The following is a 15,197-nucleotide window of genomic DNA, read 5'->3' as shown; positions in this document are numbered from 1 at the left end:
CCATAGGGTCTTCGTGATGGCCACTACCACTACCACTACCATTACCAGCCATTACTATTATATAAAAGAAATTTAGAGAGAGAGAAACTTGTTAAAACAAGTGGTGCGAATGAAGTGAAATTCAACGAGCAGTATATATAAACATTACAAAAAAAATAAAAAAAATCGGAATTTCGAGCGGAATTCCGCGGGAGTCGACGCAATGGCGGACGTCCCTGCGGAATTCCGCGGAAGGCCGCGGACCTGCGACATCCTCAACTCAATTCCGTATCCGTGCCATTCGTGCCTAATGGCGGACGTCCGCCACGGAATTCCGGCACATCCGTGGGAATTCCACGGCGAAGTCCGCCATTACGGATGCTCTTAATACTTGTGTTGACCATTCTTGAATCCTGGATGTGCTTGTGCACAACAACCATGCATAACGTTCAAATTTGGCTAAACTGTGAAGTCCCAAATTTCCACACATCAATTCAAATTTCAAACTAGCCTAATATTATTATGACACTAATTAGGAAAATGTTGAAGTGCAGTAGAATAAAAGTAAAATAGGTCGGCTAAATAAGTAGGTTGATTTCTTTGTAGCGAGGGAAAATAAACAAGTGTTGAAAATTTTAGCCGAGAATAAATGAAAAGGAAAATTCAAAAATCTCAGGTGTCAATACTTGTCCTTGCATATCTACATATAGATTGTGTTCAAGCACAACTCAAATCACAATTAAAATTATTAATATTTATTTGATTTATTGATCTAATTTCATCAAAGCTTCAAATATTGTAATATTTTATAATTAATTTAAATAGAAAAGAATATTTATTCCATTAAAACTAAGATAGTTGTGGCATATTCTAAAATTACTCCACGTTTCCACAATCAGAGTGATCTTTATTATTTTCATTTCATATGTATATGATATGTGTATATACATAATATTGATATATTACATGCATAATAATATGCTCTTCTGTGTTATAATGATACATTCACTAGTTAAAATGTCTGTGTTTATGGGTCAATTTTTTTTAATAATAGTTACTTCCTCCCCGTTCCACCTAAAATGATCATTTTTCATTTAAGCAAAAAATAACATTATTAATTTCTTAAACTTATCCTCTCATCTATTTCATTCTTTCTTTATGTTTTTAATTTATTTTCTCTTTTACGGTTCTCTCTTTACTTCACTTTTTTTAATATAATTTTCATAAAGCTCGTGCCAAAAAAAAGCCTCAATTATAATAAGACAGATAAGTATATAGATAAAGGTCAAAATAAACTGACATATGTTATACAACTGACATTCTCATAGCGGTTTGATTATATAAATAGATTGGTATATTGTGTGCAAAAATGAATTGGAGATCTAAATCAGACAACATTCATTGAATATCAACATACTCCGCACTAGTTACACTATCGTTTGTATCATTTTAAAATTACTTTTGATTTAGTACAATATTTTGTAAAAAAATCGGAAGAGTTAAATTAAATTTAAAAAGTTGAGATATTTTTTATCTTAGAGAAAATGATTGTCTTTACATTATAGTTGCACAACATAATTAGAAATAAAGTCTATATACATTAACTTGTAACCACTAAAATTTTCAAGAAGCAAATGTAAGTGACATTTGCTGATATAAGCTATATAAGTCGTATCCCTTTTGAGTTTCTTTTAAACAATTTAAGTTATTTTCTTTTTTTTAAAGTTTTATTTTCTCTTCTATTTTACTCTCTTTTCAGCTTTCTTACTTTATTTTTTCTCATATTTTACTCTCTACTAAACTTTCTTACTTTATTTCTCTCTTATTTTACTTTTTCCACTTTAACTTTTAATAAATTTTTACAAGGTTATTGTGAAGAGAGTAAAACAAAATAGAAATAAAATAAGAAAGATGAGGTGAAATAATTCTCAATCAACACTGAGATATATTTACTCCCTTTGTTCTACTCTAAGTGAACCATTGTTTTTTTTTTTGATGTCCCACTCTAAATGACAAAATTCGAAAAATAGAAACATTATTGTCTCTAGATTTTAGAATGTTGAAAATAAGCACATGCATGCATACTTGCACTTAAGAATGTTCAAATCATTATAATATACTCCCTCCGTCCTATTGAAGATGACTCACTTTCCTTTTCGATCTGTCCCAACTAAGATGATCCATTACTAAAAACGGAAACACCTTTTTTTCTACTCTATTTCATCTCTCTTACTTTACTCTCTATACTTAACACACATACAAAATCTCATGCCACCCAAGGAAGAGATCATTTTCCTTAGGACGGAGGGAGTAGTTACTTTTAGAAATTTTGTTTTATTTGCCAATTAAATAAAAAAAAAGAAAATTATGGGAATGTTAAGTTGGTGATCCCTCGCAACCTTTAAATTTATGTTTATTTGCCAATTAAAAAAAAAGAAAATTGTGAGATTGTGTTTATATATAGCAAACATCGATTCTCTCCCTAGTTGTATTCGATCAAAACCAAAAACATGGTCGAGCTAATACCAATCGTTTCTACTCTCATTCTCTCTGCAATCTTCTTCTTCCTCTTCAATGAAGGGAAGAAGATATCCAAAAATAGCAAATCAACAAAACAGCTTCCACCCGGCCCCCGAAAACTTCCTATAATCGGAAACCTTCACCAAATGAGTGATCCTCCCTTCCGCTGCTTCAGAGATCTATCGAACCAGCACGGCCCCTTGATGCACCTCAAGCTCGGGGAGTCCAACACCATCGTCGTCTCGTCTCCAGAGATGGCGAAGAAGATGCTGAAAGATCTCGACCCAGGCTTCGCAGAGCGGCCTCAGAGCGTGGCGAGTAAGATCATGTGGTACGACCGCACCGACCTCGGCTTCAGCCCCTGCGGCGGTTACTGGCGCCAGATGAGGAAGCTCTGCATCAGCGAACTCTTCAGCCCCAAAATGGTGGACTTGTTTCAATCGATTCGAGAAGACGAGTCAGCTCGCTTGGTCAAATCGTTGCGCGAATCTTCTGGAAACGCAGTGAATATCACTGAGAAGTTGTTTGCAATGGCGAGTTCTGTCACTTGCCGCGCTGCCTTTGGCGCTGCCTGCAAGGATAATGAGATGCTGCTGAAGACGATGGCGGATTCGCAAAAGATGGTCGCAGGCTTTGAGATTGTGGATCTGTTTCCGTCGTCTAGAATCGCCGACGTGATGAGCTGGAGGAAGCTGCAGCTCATGAAGGTGATGCGGCGCAGGCTCGATGCGATTCTCGATGATGTCATCGCTCGCCATAGGAGTAACCGGGCGGAATCCGGTGGGCGGAGATTGGGGAATTCGGAGTTTGGGAGTGAGGATTTGGTTGATGTGTTTCTCAGGGCTAAGGAAGAAGGGCAGCTCCAGTATCCAATTGATGACAACAACATCAAGGCTGTTTTGTTTGTAAGTATATATCTATATATATTCTCTCTATTAATGAAATTGATTTAAATAACACAATAGTACTAGCTATAATGTGTATTTAATAAAATACAGGATATGTTCACTGCTGGAACTGATACGTCAGCGTCAACTACTGATTGGACTCTGGTAGAACTGTTGAGGCACCCTCGAGTGATGGCCAAGGTACAAGCGGAAGTAAGACAGGCCTTGAAAGGAAATAGAGCTAGCATTGAACAAAACGACGCCGTTCATGATATGAAGTATCTAAAGCTGGTGATCAAAGAGACTCTGAGGTTGCACCCTCCTGCTCCGATGCTGCCTAGAGCTTGCATCGATGAGCACGTGATCGATGGATACACCATACCGGCTGGGTCAATGGTGATGGTAAATATTTGGGCGATGCAGAGGGACCTGAGGTACTGGAAAGATCCGGAGACGTTTGAGCCCGAGAGATTCGAGAATGAAGAACTGAGTTTCGTGGGTAGTGATTTTAAGTACTTGCCATTTGGAATCGGAAGAAGAATATGTCCCGGGACTTCGTTCGGTCTGGCTGCTATGGAGTCGGCTCTAGCTCAACTGCTCTACCACTTCGACTGGAAACTTCCAGAAGGTGTCAAGGCTGAGGATTTTGATATGACTGAAAATATTGGAAACACAGCTTCAAGAATACAAAATTTACATGTGATGGCAACTCCATATGAGAAGCCATAGTAAGGAATTGTAATACTTTTTGTAGAGTCGTGGACTCCTTCAAGGGTTTTTCTTTTCGGTTCATTTCCCTTGATGCTTTTATTTGAACCGATAGGATTAGATGATTTCCTTTCTATAAGTGATGTAACTACATCATATGTTTGGAATCATCAATAATAAGAAGTACCTTTTAATAGACCCTAAACTCTCATTCTCTTCACGTATTTATTTAAATTAAATAGTTTGAATTTTCGTTTAGGTTTAATGAGATTTAACACCCTCCTTACCAAAACAATTGTGTATTTTGTTCGATCACAGGCGAAAATTGAAAGTAATCATGGATTATAACATGAGCATTCCCAATTGCCGAAGCTGAAAAATTCAGAGTTTCAAAATGACTTGAAATTCTCACAAGAAATACAAACCAACGTTAAATAGTCTAAATAAGCATTTTTTCTCATATTTATTTTATATCCATTATTTTATTTTTAGTTGGTAGAGGGTTCGGCACCACATATAAATAATGGAAAATAATTGTTTTGCAATCAGTTTTTATATACTCCATCTGTCCCACAAAAATAAACAATTTTCCATTTTCATCAATCTCATAAAAATATCAAACTTCTATTTTAGGAACTCTTTTATTAGGTGAGCTCCATTCTCAATAATAATATCCCAAAAGTTTCTACTTTTATGAGACGAAGGAATATTAAATAAAAACTAATTTTTCAAGAAATTAGAGTTTCTTTTAATTTTGTAAATTTGGTCACTCTTTCACGTCCAACTGATATCACTACGTACGAGGAATTAAGGAGTGGGACATACGAGGTGTCCATATTTTAAATTTAGTCTATTATTTATCGTGCATCCATATAAATTTTAGTCTAATGAGGACTACACCTCGTGTGTGACTAGTATTGCTACACATGTGTGACTAGTATATACTTCCTTTGTCCCACTTAGGAGTGCAATTATTAAAGGAGTTTTAAGAAATTGTTGGAGTGTGTAATAATTGAAATGAGGTAATGGTTGTTGGAGTGTATATTAATTGAAGTGAGGTAGTGGAAAGTGAGACCCTTTTGACTTTTTGTATGTTTAAGATTTTGTTTTGTTTTATTTTATGAAAGTAATGACATTTGAATGTAAATTTCATCAACAATAAAGTTAAATTTTATGCCCAAATATGGTAAATTCTAAATAGGACTCTTAAAATGAGACAGACAAAAAAGGCAAAATAGGACTCTTAAACTAGGATGGACGGAGTAGATTTTAGTCTAATGATGAATACCTCGTGCTATAAATGTTTGACCAGTACTTCTTCTGTATGCAAATAGGATCTTGTGTTTCTATTTTGATCCGTCCGCAAATAAGAGTCTCGATTCATTTTAATTGTAATGGTATATAAGCTCCATAATTCATTAAATCATTCCACTCCCATTTCTTTTAAAACTAATATAGATGAGTGAGACTCATATTCCACTAACTTTTACTCACCCATTTTTCTTAACATATCGTAAAACCCGGAACTCTTATTCGCGGAAGGAGGGAGTATTATCTATGACTTTTAGTCTACTGAAGAATACCTCGTGCTATAAGTGTTTGACTAGTAGTATTAGTTTGTTAATTTTGAAAACATGAGAACTGAAGTTGATTTATCATATACGCCGCTTAATACTTGTGTTAAGCATTCTTGAATCCTGGATGTGCTTGTGCACAACAACCATGCATAACGTTCAAATTTGGCTAAACTGTAAAGTCCCAAATTTCCACACATCAATTCAAATTTCAAACTAGCCTAATACTATTATGACACTAATTAGGAAAATGTTGAAGTGCAGTAGAATAAAAGTAAAATAGGTCCGCTAAATAAGTAGGTTGATTTCTTTGTAGCGAGCGAAAATAAACAAGTGTTGAAAAGTCCAGAGGGTTCACCCGGTCGGGTGTTTTTCAACGGCCAAAACATCCGGTCGAGTGTTTCGAAGAAGCTGTCGAGGTCCAGAGGAAAAACCCGACCGGGTGTTTTCCAAATTCCAAATCACCCGGTCGGGTGTTTTGTACGACACACGGGATCCTGAGGAAACACCAGGTCGGGTGTTTTCCCACTTACATATCACCCGGCCGGGCGATTTGTGCGGAGCGTTACAAATGCTTTATTTCCGCCCCGAGTATAAAAGACAGCTAGGTTTTCAACACCAGAGATACAATACACGCCCAGCAGTAGTTTTGGAGAGGTTTGAGAGCGGATTTGCAAGACAAGGAATCCCAACCCTCAACAAGGTTGAAGACGAAGACGAATTGCCCTCCAATCCACCCTTGGGAGTATTTTCATTAGTTTGCTATCCAACTTATTTTCTATGGATTTATCTTGTGAATTTGTGTTGCATATGAGTAGCTAAATCTCTTGTAGAGTTTTGGTGAAGACTACAATGAACGCTTTTGATTAATTCAAGGACTTTTGATTACCTATGCCCTTGTGATTCCTTTGTTTCATTCTTGAGCTTTTTCAATTCAATTGCTTAGCTACCAATTGAGTTTGTTGACCTAGTTTTGAGTAATCGAGAGATACCTAATTAGGATTGATAAAAGAATGAACAACACCTAGATAATTTACATTCGAGAGAAGGAATTCTAGAGTGAGGGCTTGAGCCTTTTGTTTTACGGAGTTAATTGTGAAGTATTAGAGGGAGACTTCAATATTAATGGTTAATCAAAGGGTTGAGTGCACTCGAGAGAGGGCTTAGCATAGACTAGCGGCTTTCCTAGTAATCCTAGAGACTTCAATTGGGTAATCGAAGTTGTTGAATTGTTCACATTGTGTTCGTTGTAGTTGGATCCAAAGCTCTACTTTATTCTCTTATTTGAAACCTATCCTTTGCTGCGTGCTTTTAACTTGTTTATGTTTAATTGTTTTTCCAAGAATCAAACCAAACCTTTGATTTGTCTAGATAGTAGTTAACATCGGTCCGTGGTACTTGAGTTTATACATTTTGTCTTGTGGGATACGATACTCTTGCTTGCTTTGTGCTACACTAGCCCCGTACACTTGCGGGAATCTCTTGTGTTAAAATAAGTCGAGTCAAGTTTTTGGCGCCGTTGCCGGGGACAATTTGTGTTAATTTAGCTCAATATCGTGGTAAAGATAGAGATTACTAGTTTAGACTTTATTGCTTTAATTTTTGTTTTATTTTTGAGCTCTCACATTGAGTTTTCTTGTTTCAGGTTGTATGCACACACGCTCTAGAGGTCCACCTTTAGAGCCTATCGATCTTGAGATCGAAGCATCCAACAGAAGGAGAAACGCTTTGAGAAGGCTAAATCAAAGGATTCGAGTCTCTTCTCCGGTCCAAAGATGATCACCTTCACCGGTTCAAGAATCACCGTCACCTACTCTGTCACCAGTTCACTCCCCTATTCAGTTTGAGCCACATTCTCCTATCCTGATGGAGAACGTAGAAGGGAATAATGTTCCACCACCACCTCCTCCTCCAACGAATGCTCAGCTTCAACAACAACTCGAAGACTTGCAGAGACAGTTAGATCAAAGGCAGAATGTGGTACCTGTCCAAAACATGTATGCCTATCATGGGGTGGCAAACCCACCCGTTGGCAAACCCACCCGTTGGCGTCCTCGCCGACGACCGTGAGCTCACAAATAAGCGCCGGTTGTAGTACACCAACCCGTCCACTAAGGCCAAATGAGGTGGGGCCCGACCCCCCTTTATATCGGCCGTGATTTCCCACATCTCCGGGGATGCCGCGGTTTCCCGCCGAAGTAAATCCAGCAGCTGCGGGATAGGATGTGCCGCAGCTGCCAGAATTTTGCCGCTATGCTCTGCATCGGGGCCCTCTTCGATCTCCGGTGTCGCTACCGCATGCACGTCGGACGGCTCGTCTGCCTCACCCCTTGACAGCGCGTCAGCTGCTCGGTTCGTGATCCCCTTCTTATACTCGATAACGAACTTATACCCCATGAGTTTACGTACATACAGCTGCTGCTCCGGCGTCTACACTATCTGCTGGAGCAATTCTTTCAAGCTCTTCTGATCACTCCTAATGATGAACTCTCTCCAAAGAAGGTATTGACCCCATTTCTGCACCGCCTCGACAATAGCTTATAATTCTTTGTGATAAGTGGAAGTGACTTGGCGGCGAGGGCCAAGTTTCTTGCTAAAAAAAGCAATCGGGTGATTATCCTGGAGTAACACTGCGCCAATGCCCGTATCAGAAGCGTCCGTCTCGACGCAGAAAGTCATCTCAAAATCAGGTAGACGAAACACCGGGGCTGTCGTCATGGCTCCTTTAAGATCCAAGAAACAAGAATCCGCCTCCGGGGTCCATACGAACGCGTCCTTCTTCAACAGATCCGTCAAGGGTGACGCAATCAGCGTGTATCCCGTTACAAAACGACGGTAATAGCCTGTTAGTCCCAAAACCCCACGGAGTTGCCTAACATTCTTCGGCTTCGGCCAAGCCGTCATCGCACTAATTTTGTTGGGGTCGGCCATAAGGGAGCCATTGCTGATCAAGTGCCCCAAATATTCCACGGTGGAACTGCAGAAAGAGCACTTGGATAACTTGACGAAGAAACTGTTTTCTTGTAAAACCTTCAATACAGCGGACAAGTGCTCTCCATGATCCTCCAGAGTCGGGATGTAAACCAGTATGTCATCGAAGAAAACAATGACGAACCTCCGTAGCATAGGTTGAAAAATTGCGTTCATTGCTGCCTGGAAAGTTGATGGGGCATTCGTCAACCCAAAAGGCATCACCAAGAATTCAAAATGGTCGTCATGTGTTCAAAAGGAAGTTTTAAATACATCCTCATCATGCATCCTGATCTGATGGTAACCCGACCGCAAATCTAGCTTCGTAAACACCCGGGCCTTACCCAATTCATCAAAAAGCTCATCCGTCGTGGGTATTGGAAAATGGTCCGGTACAGTGGCGGTGTTCAGCGCACGATAATCAATGCAGAAGTGAAAAGATCCATCTTTCTTACGAATCAGTAGCACTGGTGAGGAGAATGGACTGTTGCTTCTCTGAATAATCCTCTGGTTACCTGCCGCTCTGATAGGCTAGTTTTCGTCACTTGAATTGGACCACTTTTTGCATTCTTTAGTTGAATATTTGCATGAGAAGATGCATGTTTTGGCAGGAAATGAATGGAGTGGTCCGACGAGCATGCTAATGGAAGGGATTCTGAATTACATGCAAAAGTATAAGCAAATTGGATGCAAATTCAGTAGTTTGAGAAGAAAAAGAATCCACAAGACACAAACTGCACAGTTTGATGGATTGGCCAGTGTCTGAGCAATGTTGATAGCTCTTCAAAGTCGCATTTCAAAGCTAAGTTGACGAGTCTTTGTGCTACCAATGCCCACAAGCGACACTTTTGAAGGAAAAAGAAGCCAACTACCATCATGGGGAGTGGAGAAGACTTCCACATCAGATTGGTTGGAAGATGTGTAACAAAATCAACAAAACTTATCTTTTGGCAAAACTTTTGGGGGGGGAACCACTCTTTAGCTAGCTTTAGTTAGTTTTAGTTTCTCTCTCTAAGCTTAGTTTTCTCTCATCCTTGAAGCAAATTTCGAACCATAGGCAGCCATGGCCATTTTTTGCTCACCATGGGGTGAAGCTTGTAGTTATGTAGTGTTTTAATGCTTTGAATGATCTAATTCCTTGGTTGTACTCATTTTCCAGCATCTTAACTCTCTAGTTAAGGTTTTTGGACTGATTTAAAAAAAGCTTTTGGTGTATTTAAATCTCTAGGTGTTTATTTATGTTTGGTTGTTGGTGTTCTTGAGCTTTTAGTTAAAATTTCTTGCATTGACTTACTTTTTTGTTCCTTAGCCAGCCTTTGTCTTTGTTGATTTCTTTGTTTGTTTATTTGAAGTTTGTATGCTTCTAAAAGGGTTTTGCAGGGGCTGATTCTACTTGAAACTTTAGATGGAAGAAAAGAAGTAAAAAAATAGTAGTTGTTGCTAGTTTGGTTTTACTTGCTTAGCTTGTTTAGATTTTTCTTTTGCATCTTATTTCTTTGATCTTTCCTAAGTGTTTAGTTCTGCTATTTAATCTTCTTTTCCATTCCTTTAATTTTGAAAATCAGTAAAAAAAAGAAGAGAAACAATGTGTTTTAAGTTGCAATTTGTATGGTGATTTTTCCCTGCTTAGTAGCTTGGTTCTTGTATGCTAGTGTGTTTTAGTTGCTGTAATTTCTTTAGTTATTTCTATCCTCCATTGTTGAATGTTCTTAAGATTTGTTTATCTTCTCCAAGTTGTTAATTTTCAGCTTTTTATTTGGTGTTTTCAAGGTATAATTAGGTAGCTAACTTATTGATTTGGTGTTTCTCTAGCATAGTTAAGTGTGTAGCAGCCATTTAGTCCTTTCTTTACTCATGTTTTCGTACCTTAGTGCATTTAGGAACCCGAAAAGCTGATTTCAAAGTGCTAATCCTTTTACCATTAGTTTAGTTTAGTTGCCAACTACCTTTTACCATTGGTTAATAGCCAATAGCAAGCAACAAGTACAATTCTTTTTCACTCTTTGACATGGAGCCTCCAAAATCAGTTTTAAACTCTCTCTCTCATGCTTTTCATGTCAGCTTAGTCACTTTAGGAAGTCTCCAAATTAGCTAGTTAAGTAGGCTTTTAGATCCCACCTTTTAAGTGTCTCTTTCCTAGTAAATTAGCTTCTCTAGCTTTGTGTGAACACTTAGAATTTAGTTAGCAACCTTCTACTTAGTTCCTTTTGCTTCTTTTACTTAGTAATTTTAGTGACAAAAGCTAGTTCCTTTCCCCTTGTTCCTTTATTTCTTGAAAGTGCTATTTTACAAAGTGTTGTCATTATTCTAGGTGCTGTTTTTTTTTATTTTGCTGCCAAACTGCCCAGTTTATTAGCTTGCCCAGTTTACGTTCCAGTGTATATGAAGGAATATTGAATTTTATTTGCACTCTTAGTTCCCACATTAGTTTAAGCCTTGTTTATATTTCGTAGTTTAATTCCCAACCCCAAATTAAAGCGTGGTGGCATCGCCAAACTCTTAAGTGTTGAAATACATAATGGATACGACCGTTCCTCGTGGGATCGACATCTGACTTACCACATACTAATTAATAGTATTTTGGGAAGTGGGAACGCATAAGTATTGTTGAATAGGAAGAACACGCGCCTACGACACGCGTGCAAAATTCCTTCCTTTCACGCTCTATCTCGTTTTTTTGAAAATAGGGGTAGCGGTACGGCCTGACGTTGATCGGTTTCGTGCCCGGCAACAGATGTATGCGGTGATCATAAGAACACGATGGTGGCATCCCTGACGGCATGCTGAAAACCGGTCTGTAAGTCTCCAAAACCGCTGCTATAGCCGGCGTAAGATCCGCTGGAAAGTCCTCTCGGGCCTCGGACGTGGTGGTGGTCGTTTCCGGTTCCAAGAACATGATCTCAAATACTTCCAAACCTCCTGAAGGGGACATCAAAGCCGCCAGCGAGGCTCCATCCATCTTACGGGCAGGTGGCGTAACCCCCGTCAATGTAATACGGCTCTCTCCGTGAACAAATTCCAATGTTTTTCCTGCGAAATCCGCGGTCACCTTCCCCAACGATTCAAGCCAGTCCATTCCCAGAATCACATCTGGACCGTGAATAGGTAAAATATGGAGATCCACCATGAAAACCTAGCCCTGCACCTCCAATTTCGTCTGTCTGGAAACGTGTGTGCAAAGAAGGGCCGCCCCGTTGCCCACAATCACGTTGAATGGACGAATAGGCGAGAGCGATAAGTGCAATGATTCTGCAACCTTCGGGTGGAGAAAATCCCGGTCGCTCCCTGTGTCAATTAGGACACACACTTGGCGATCGTGTATAACACCCCACGACCTTCATAGGCCGAGATTGACGACCCCCATCCATCGCGTGAATATGCGACACGTCAGTCGGCACAGCCTCATCAGTCGGAAATCCCTCCGACTCATCATCATCACCCTCTTCTTCCTCCGCGTAGCATAGTAGTCTCTGTTTGCACACGTCCCGACACTCTACTTCTCGGGGCAATAGTAACACAAACCCTGACGGGCGTGCTCCGTCTTTTCAGCTTGGGATACCCGAATCGCGCCGGGCCGCGGCCTTTCCCCACTGCGAGCCACTGAACTCGAGGTCTGTCATGCGGCGGCTGTGCCTGTTGCCGATGTCGGTGCCGCTGAGGTGCTTGCCTGCCCTCGGCCCTCACGGTTCTGCCAAGGCCGACGTTGTGCGGCTGAAAAGGCTTGATGCGGTCCGCGCTCATGCGTAGCTTCCGTCCACTCCAAAGTCAAGGCCATCGCGGCTGACAATGACTCCGGTCTGTGTAACCTCACGCACTCCTGAATGTCCGGTTTGAGGCCTGCTACAAACAAAGTGAACAACTCCGATTCCGGGACCCCATGGACCCGATTCAAGTATTTTTCGAACGTATTGTGGTACTCCAACAGTGGCCCCGTTTGCGTGAGTTTTTCTAGCAGCCCAAAATAATTCTGAAAGCTCCTCCTATCGAAGCGATCCCGAACATCCTCCAGAAATTCGTTCCACGTAACGAACTCGTTGTTTGCACAATAATTATAAACCCATTCTGCAGTCGGTTGGTCAAATAACATCACCGCATAATGTAATCGTTGAGCCTCGGGCATCATAAGGTGATTGAAGTAATATTGGACTCTAGAGATCCAATTTGTCGCGTCTAACCCGTCGAATCGCGGTGGATCCATCCTACACCCCTGCTGCCTCTCGAAACCTGCGCATTACCCTGATATCTTTGAGGGGGGTCCCAACACGTCTTCGGGCGATTATAAGCTTGATCGAACCCCCCACCCTCGGATTGCGGTTGCCTTGTGTCGTCCAACCGGGCCCATTACGACCGAAGTTATCGCGTATAGGCCTGGTGTCCTGCGAACCCTCGCGGAAACCCCAATTAGGGTTTCTCCCGTGACCAGCCCTGTCTCCCGATCTCATGCGACGCGCCTCGTCGAACTCCCAGTCATCTCCGACGCCAAAACCCGAAGGTGGCTCCGTTTCACGCGACCAAGAAGGGTCAAGATTCTCGACACGACGGTCTGTATCATCTCTCTCTGTCTCGAATTTTCCCAATCTCTCCAACACATGATCGAGGGTAGCGGGGCCGGTTTCCTCAAGTCGCGCCTCCTCCGGTTGGCGAGTCTCTGCCTCACCGTCGTCCCCATGGTGTCCCCGAAAACCCCCACCCTCGCGGCGGCTCGTCCTCGGAGGACGGCATCCAAACCTAAACGCCGGGTAGGAATCGTGACGTCCGGAGCCCCAAACGGCTTTACCGTTGTTGTGGTTGTAGTTGTTGTTGTCAAAACGTTTCATGAGTACTGGATGAAAGCACCAGACGTTAAGGACTCAATTCCTTAACCACGATCGGCGGCTGACTTGCTCGGCGATCAGAAATACTCCCGGTGTCCTGCAACAGGATCGGCGGTGACTTCTAGTGGCGGCTGTGCACGGAGGTTCCTCCGTCGGGCAGCGGCAAACTAGGGTTAGCAATACGCGTGTATTTTGTGGGCAAATAACGTAATTCTCATTTATGATAAAGTGTATGAACATAGCCCTATTTATAGACTAAGGACCATAGGGTTGGTTCGACTCCTAATCCTAATTCATCTCGGGAAAGAACCAACAAAGAAAACCCGAAACGGAGCTTATAATTACGCTCGACTCTTTAATGTAATTAAATAGACAAAATAAATAATATCCAATAATAAAGAATAAAAATAAATAAAAAGGAAAATAATACTCCTAACTACTTCGGGACGTAATCACCGAACAGGACGGGCGGGCGTCGGTTCCTCCTCGCCTTAGCCGTCGCGATCGACGTGTGCATGTCCTTCTCCCCCGACGCCGGTGCTTCTCGCGCTGGTTCAATCGCCGGTGTCGGTCCCTCTCTAGCTGCTTCCATCGCCGGCTGGTGCGGGTCCGGTACGGGGTCCGTATCAGCGTGGCCAGCAAGATCATGTTTTACGACCGTAGCGACATCGCCTTCAGCCCCTACGGTGACTACTAGCGCCAGATGCGGAAGCTCTGCGTCAACGAGCTTCTCACCCCGAAAATGGTGCGTCTGTTCCAATCGATCCGAGAGGACGAGAATGCTCGCTTGGTCCGTTCGTTACGGGAATCTTCCGGAAGCCCCGTGAATTTCACGGAGAAGCTGTTCGCAATGTCGAGCTCCATCACTTGCCGCGCTGCCTTCGGCGGCGCGTGCAAGGATAGTGAGACGTTGATTAAGATGATGGCGGATTCGCAGAAGATGGTCGGAGGGTTTGAGATGGTGGATCTGTTCCCGTCGTGGAGAATTGCCGGCGCGATGAGCTGGAGGAAACTGCGGCTCATGAAGACGATGCGGGGAAGGCTCGACAAGATTTTGGACGATATTATCGACAGACATAGAAGGAAGCTGGTTGAATCCGGAAACAGGGGAATTCGGAGTTTGGGGGTGAGAATTTGGTTGATGTGTTTCTAGGGCTATGGAAGAAGAGGAGCTCAAGTTTCCTATTGATAACAACAACATTAAGGCTGTGTTGTTTGTAAGTAGTCTCTTTTGTCCCTCTATTAAATGTCTCATTTCCCGCAAAATACATCTCACGATCCACTAACTTTTTTCATTCATATTTTATTATTCCCCCCATCCCTTAAAATTTGTCACCATTTGATCGGGCACGGGTTCTAAGAAATGTAATAGAAACTGAGTTGAAAAAGTTAATGGTGTGTAGGTCCTACTTTTATATACTCCCTCCGTCCCATAGAAATAGGCCATTTGGTATCAGCACGGGTTTTAATGAATAATTGGTAAATTAAGAGAAGGAGAAAAAGTAGTTGAAAATGTGTAGGGGTTAGTGGGACCCATAAATAATAAAGTAAAAAGGAAGGAGAAAATGGTTACCATAAATGGACGAACGAAAAAGGAAATATGGCTTATTTCTATGGGACGGAGTGAGCATTAGTTTTAAAATAAAATGTAAGTGTCAATGAGTTAGTGGAATGTAGGTTCTACTACAAAAATGGTAAAAGTGAAAGGTGATAAATTTTTAGGGACGTACGAAAAAGGAAATAAG

The 15,197-nt window shown here is 41.5% G+C and overlaps 1 protein-coding gene across 1 annotated transcript; it reads left to right on the top strand.

Moving 5' to 3' along the window:
* The first annotated feature begins 2,488 nt into the window (after positions 1-2,488).
* Positions 2,489-4,290, top strand: LOC121757976 (premnaspirodiene oxygenase-like). The gene is made up of 2 exons (XM_042153419.1): positions 2,489-3,404; positions 3,498-4,290. Exons 1-2 carry the CDS (start codon positions 2,490-2,492, stop codon positions 4,113-4,115), a joined length of 1,533 nt encoding a protein of 510 aa, XP_042009353.1. The 5' UTR covers position 2,489; the 3' UTR covers positions 4,116-4,290.
* Positions 4,291-15,197: the final 10,907 nt, after the last annotated feature.

Source organism: Salvia splendens, chromosome 12 (assembly GCF_004379255.2).
Source record: "Salvia splendens isolate huo1 chromosome 12, SspV2, whole genome shotgun sequence".
Lineage (NCBI taxonomy): Eukaryota > Viridiplantae > Streptophyta > Magnoliopsida > Lamiales > Lamiaceae > Salvia > Salvia splendens.
The sequence above is the reverse complement of the archived record's forward strand: the minus strand, read 5'-3'. Positions and strand labels throughout refer to the sequence as shown.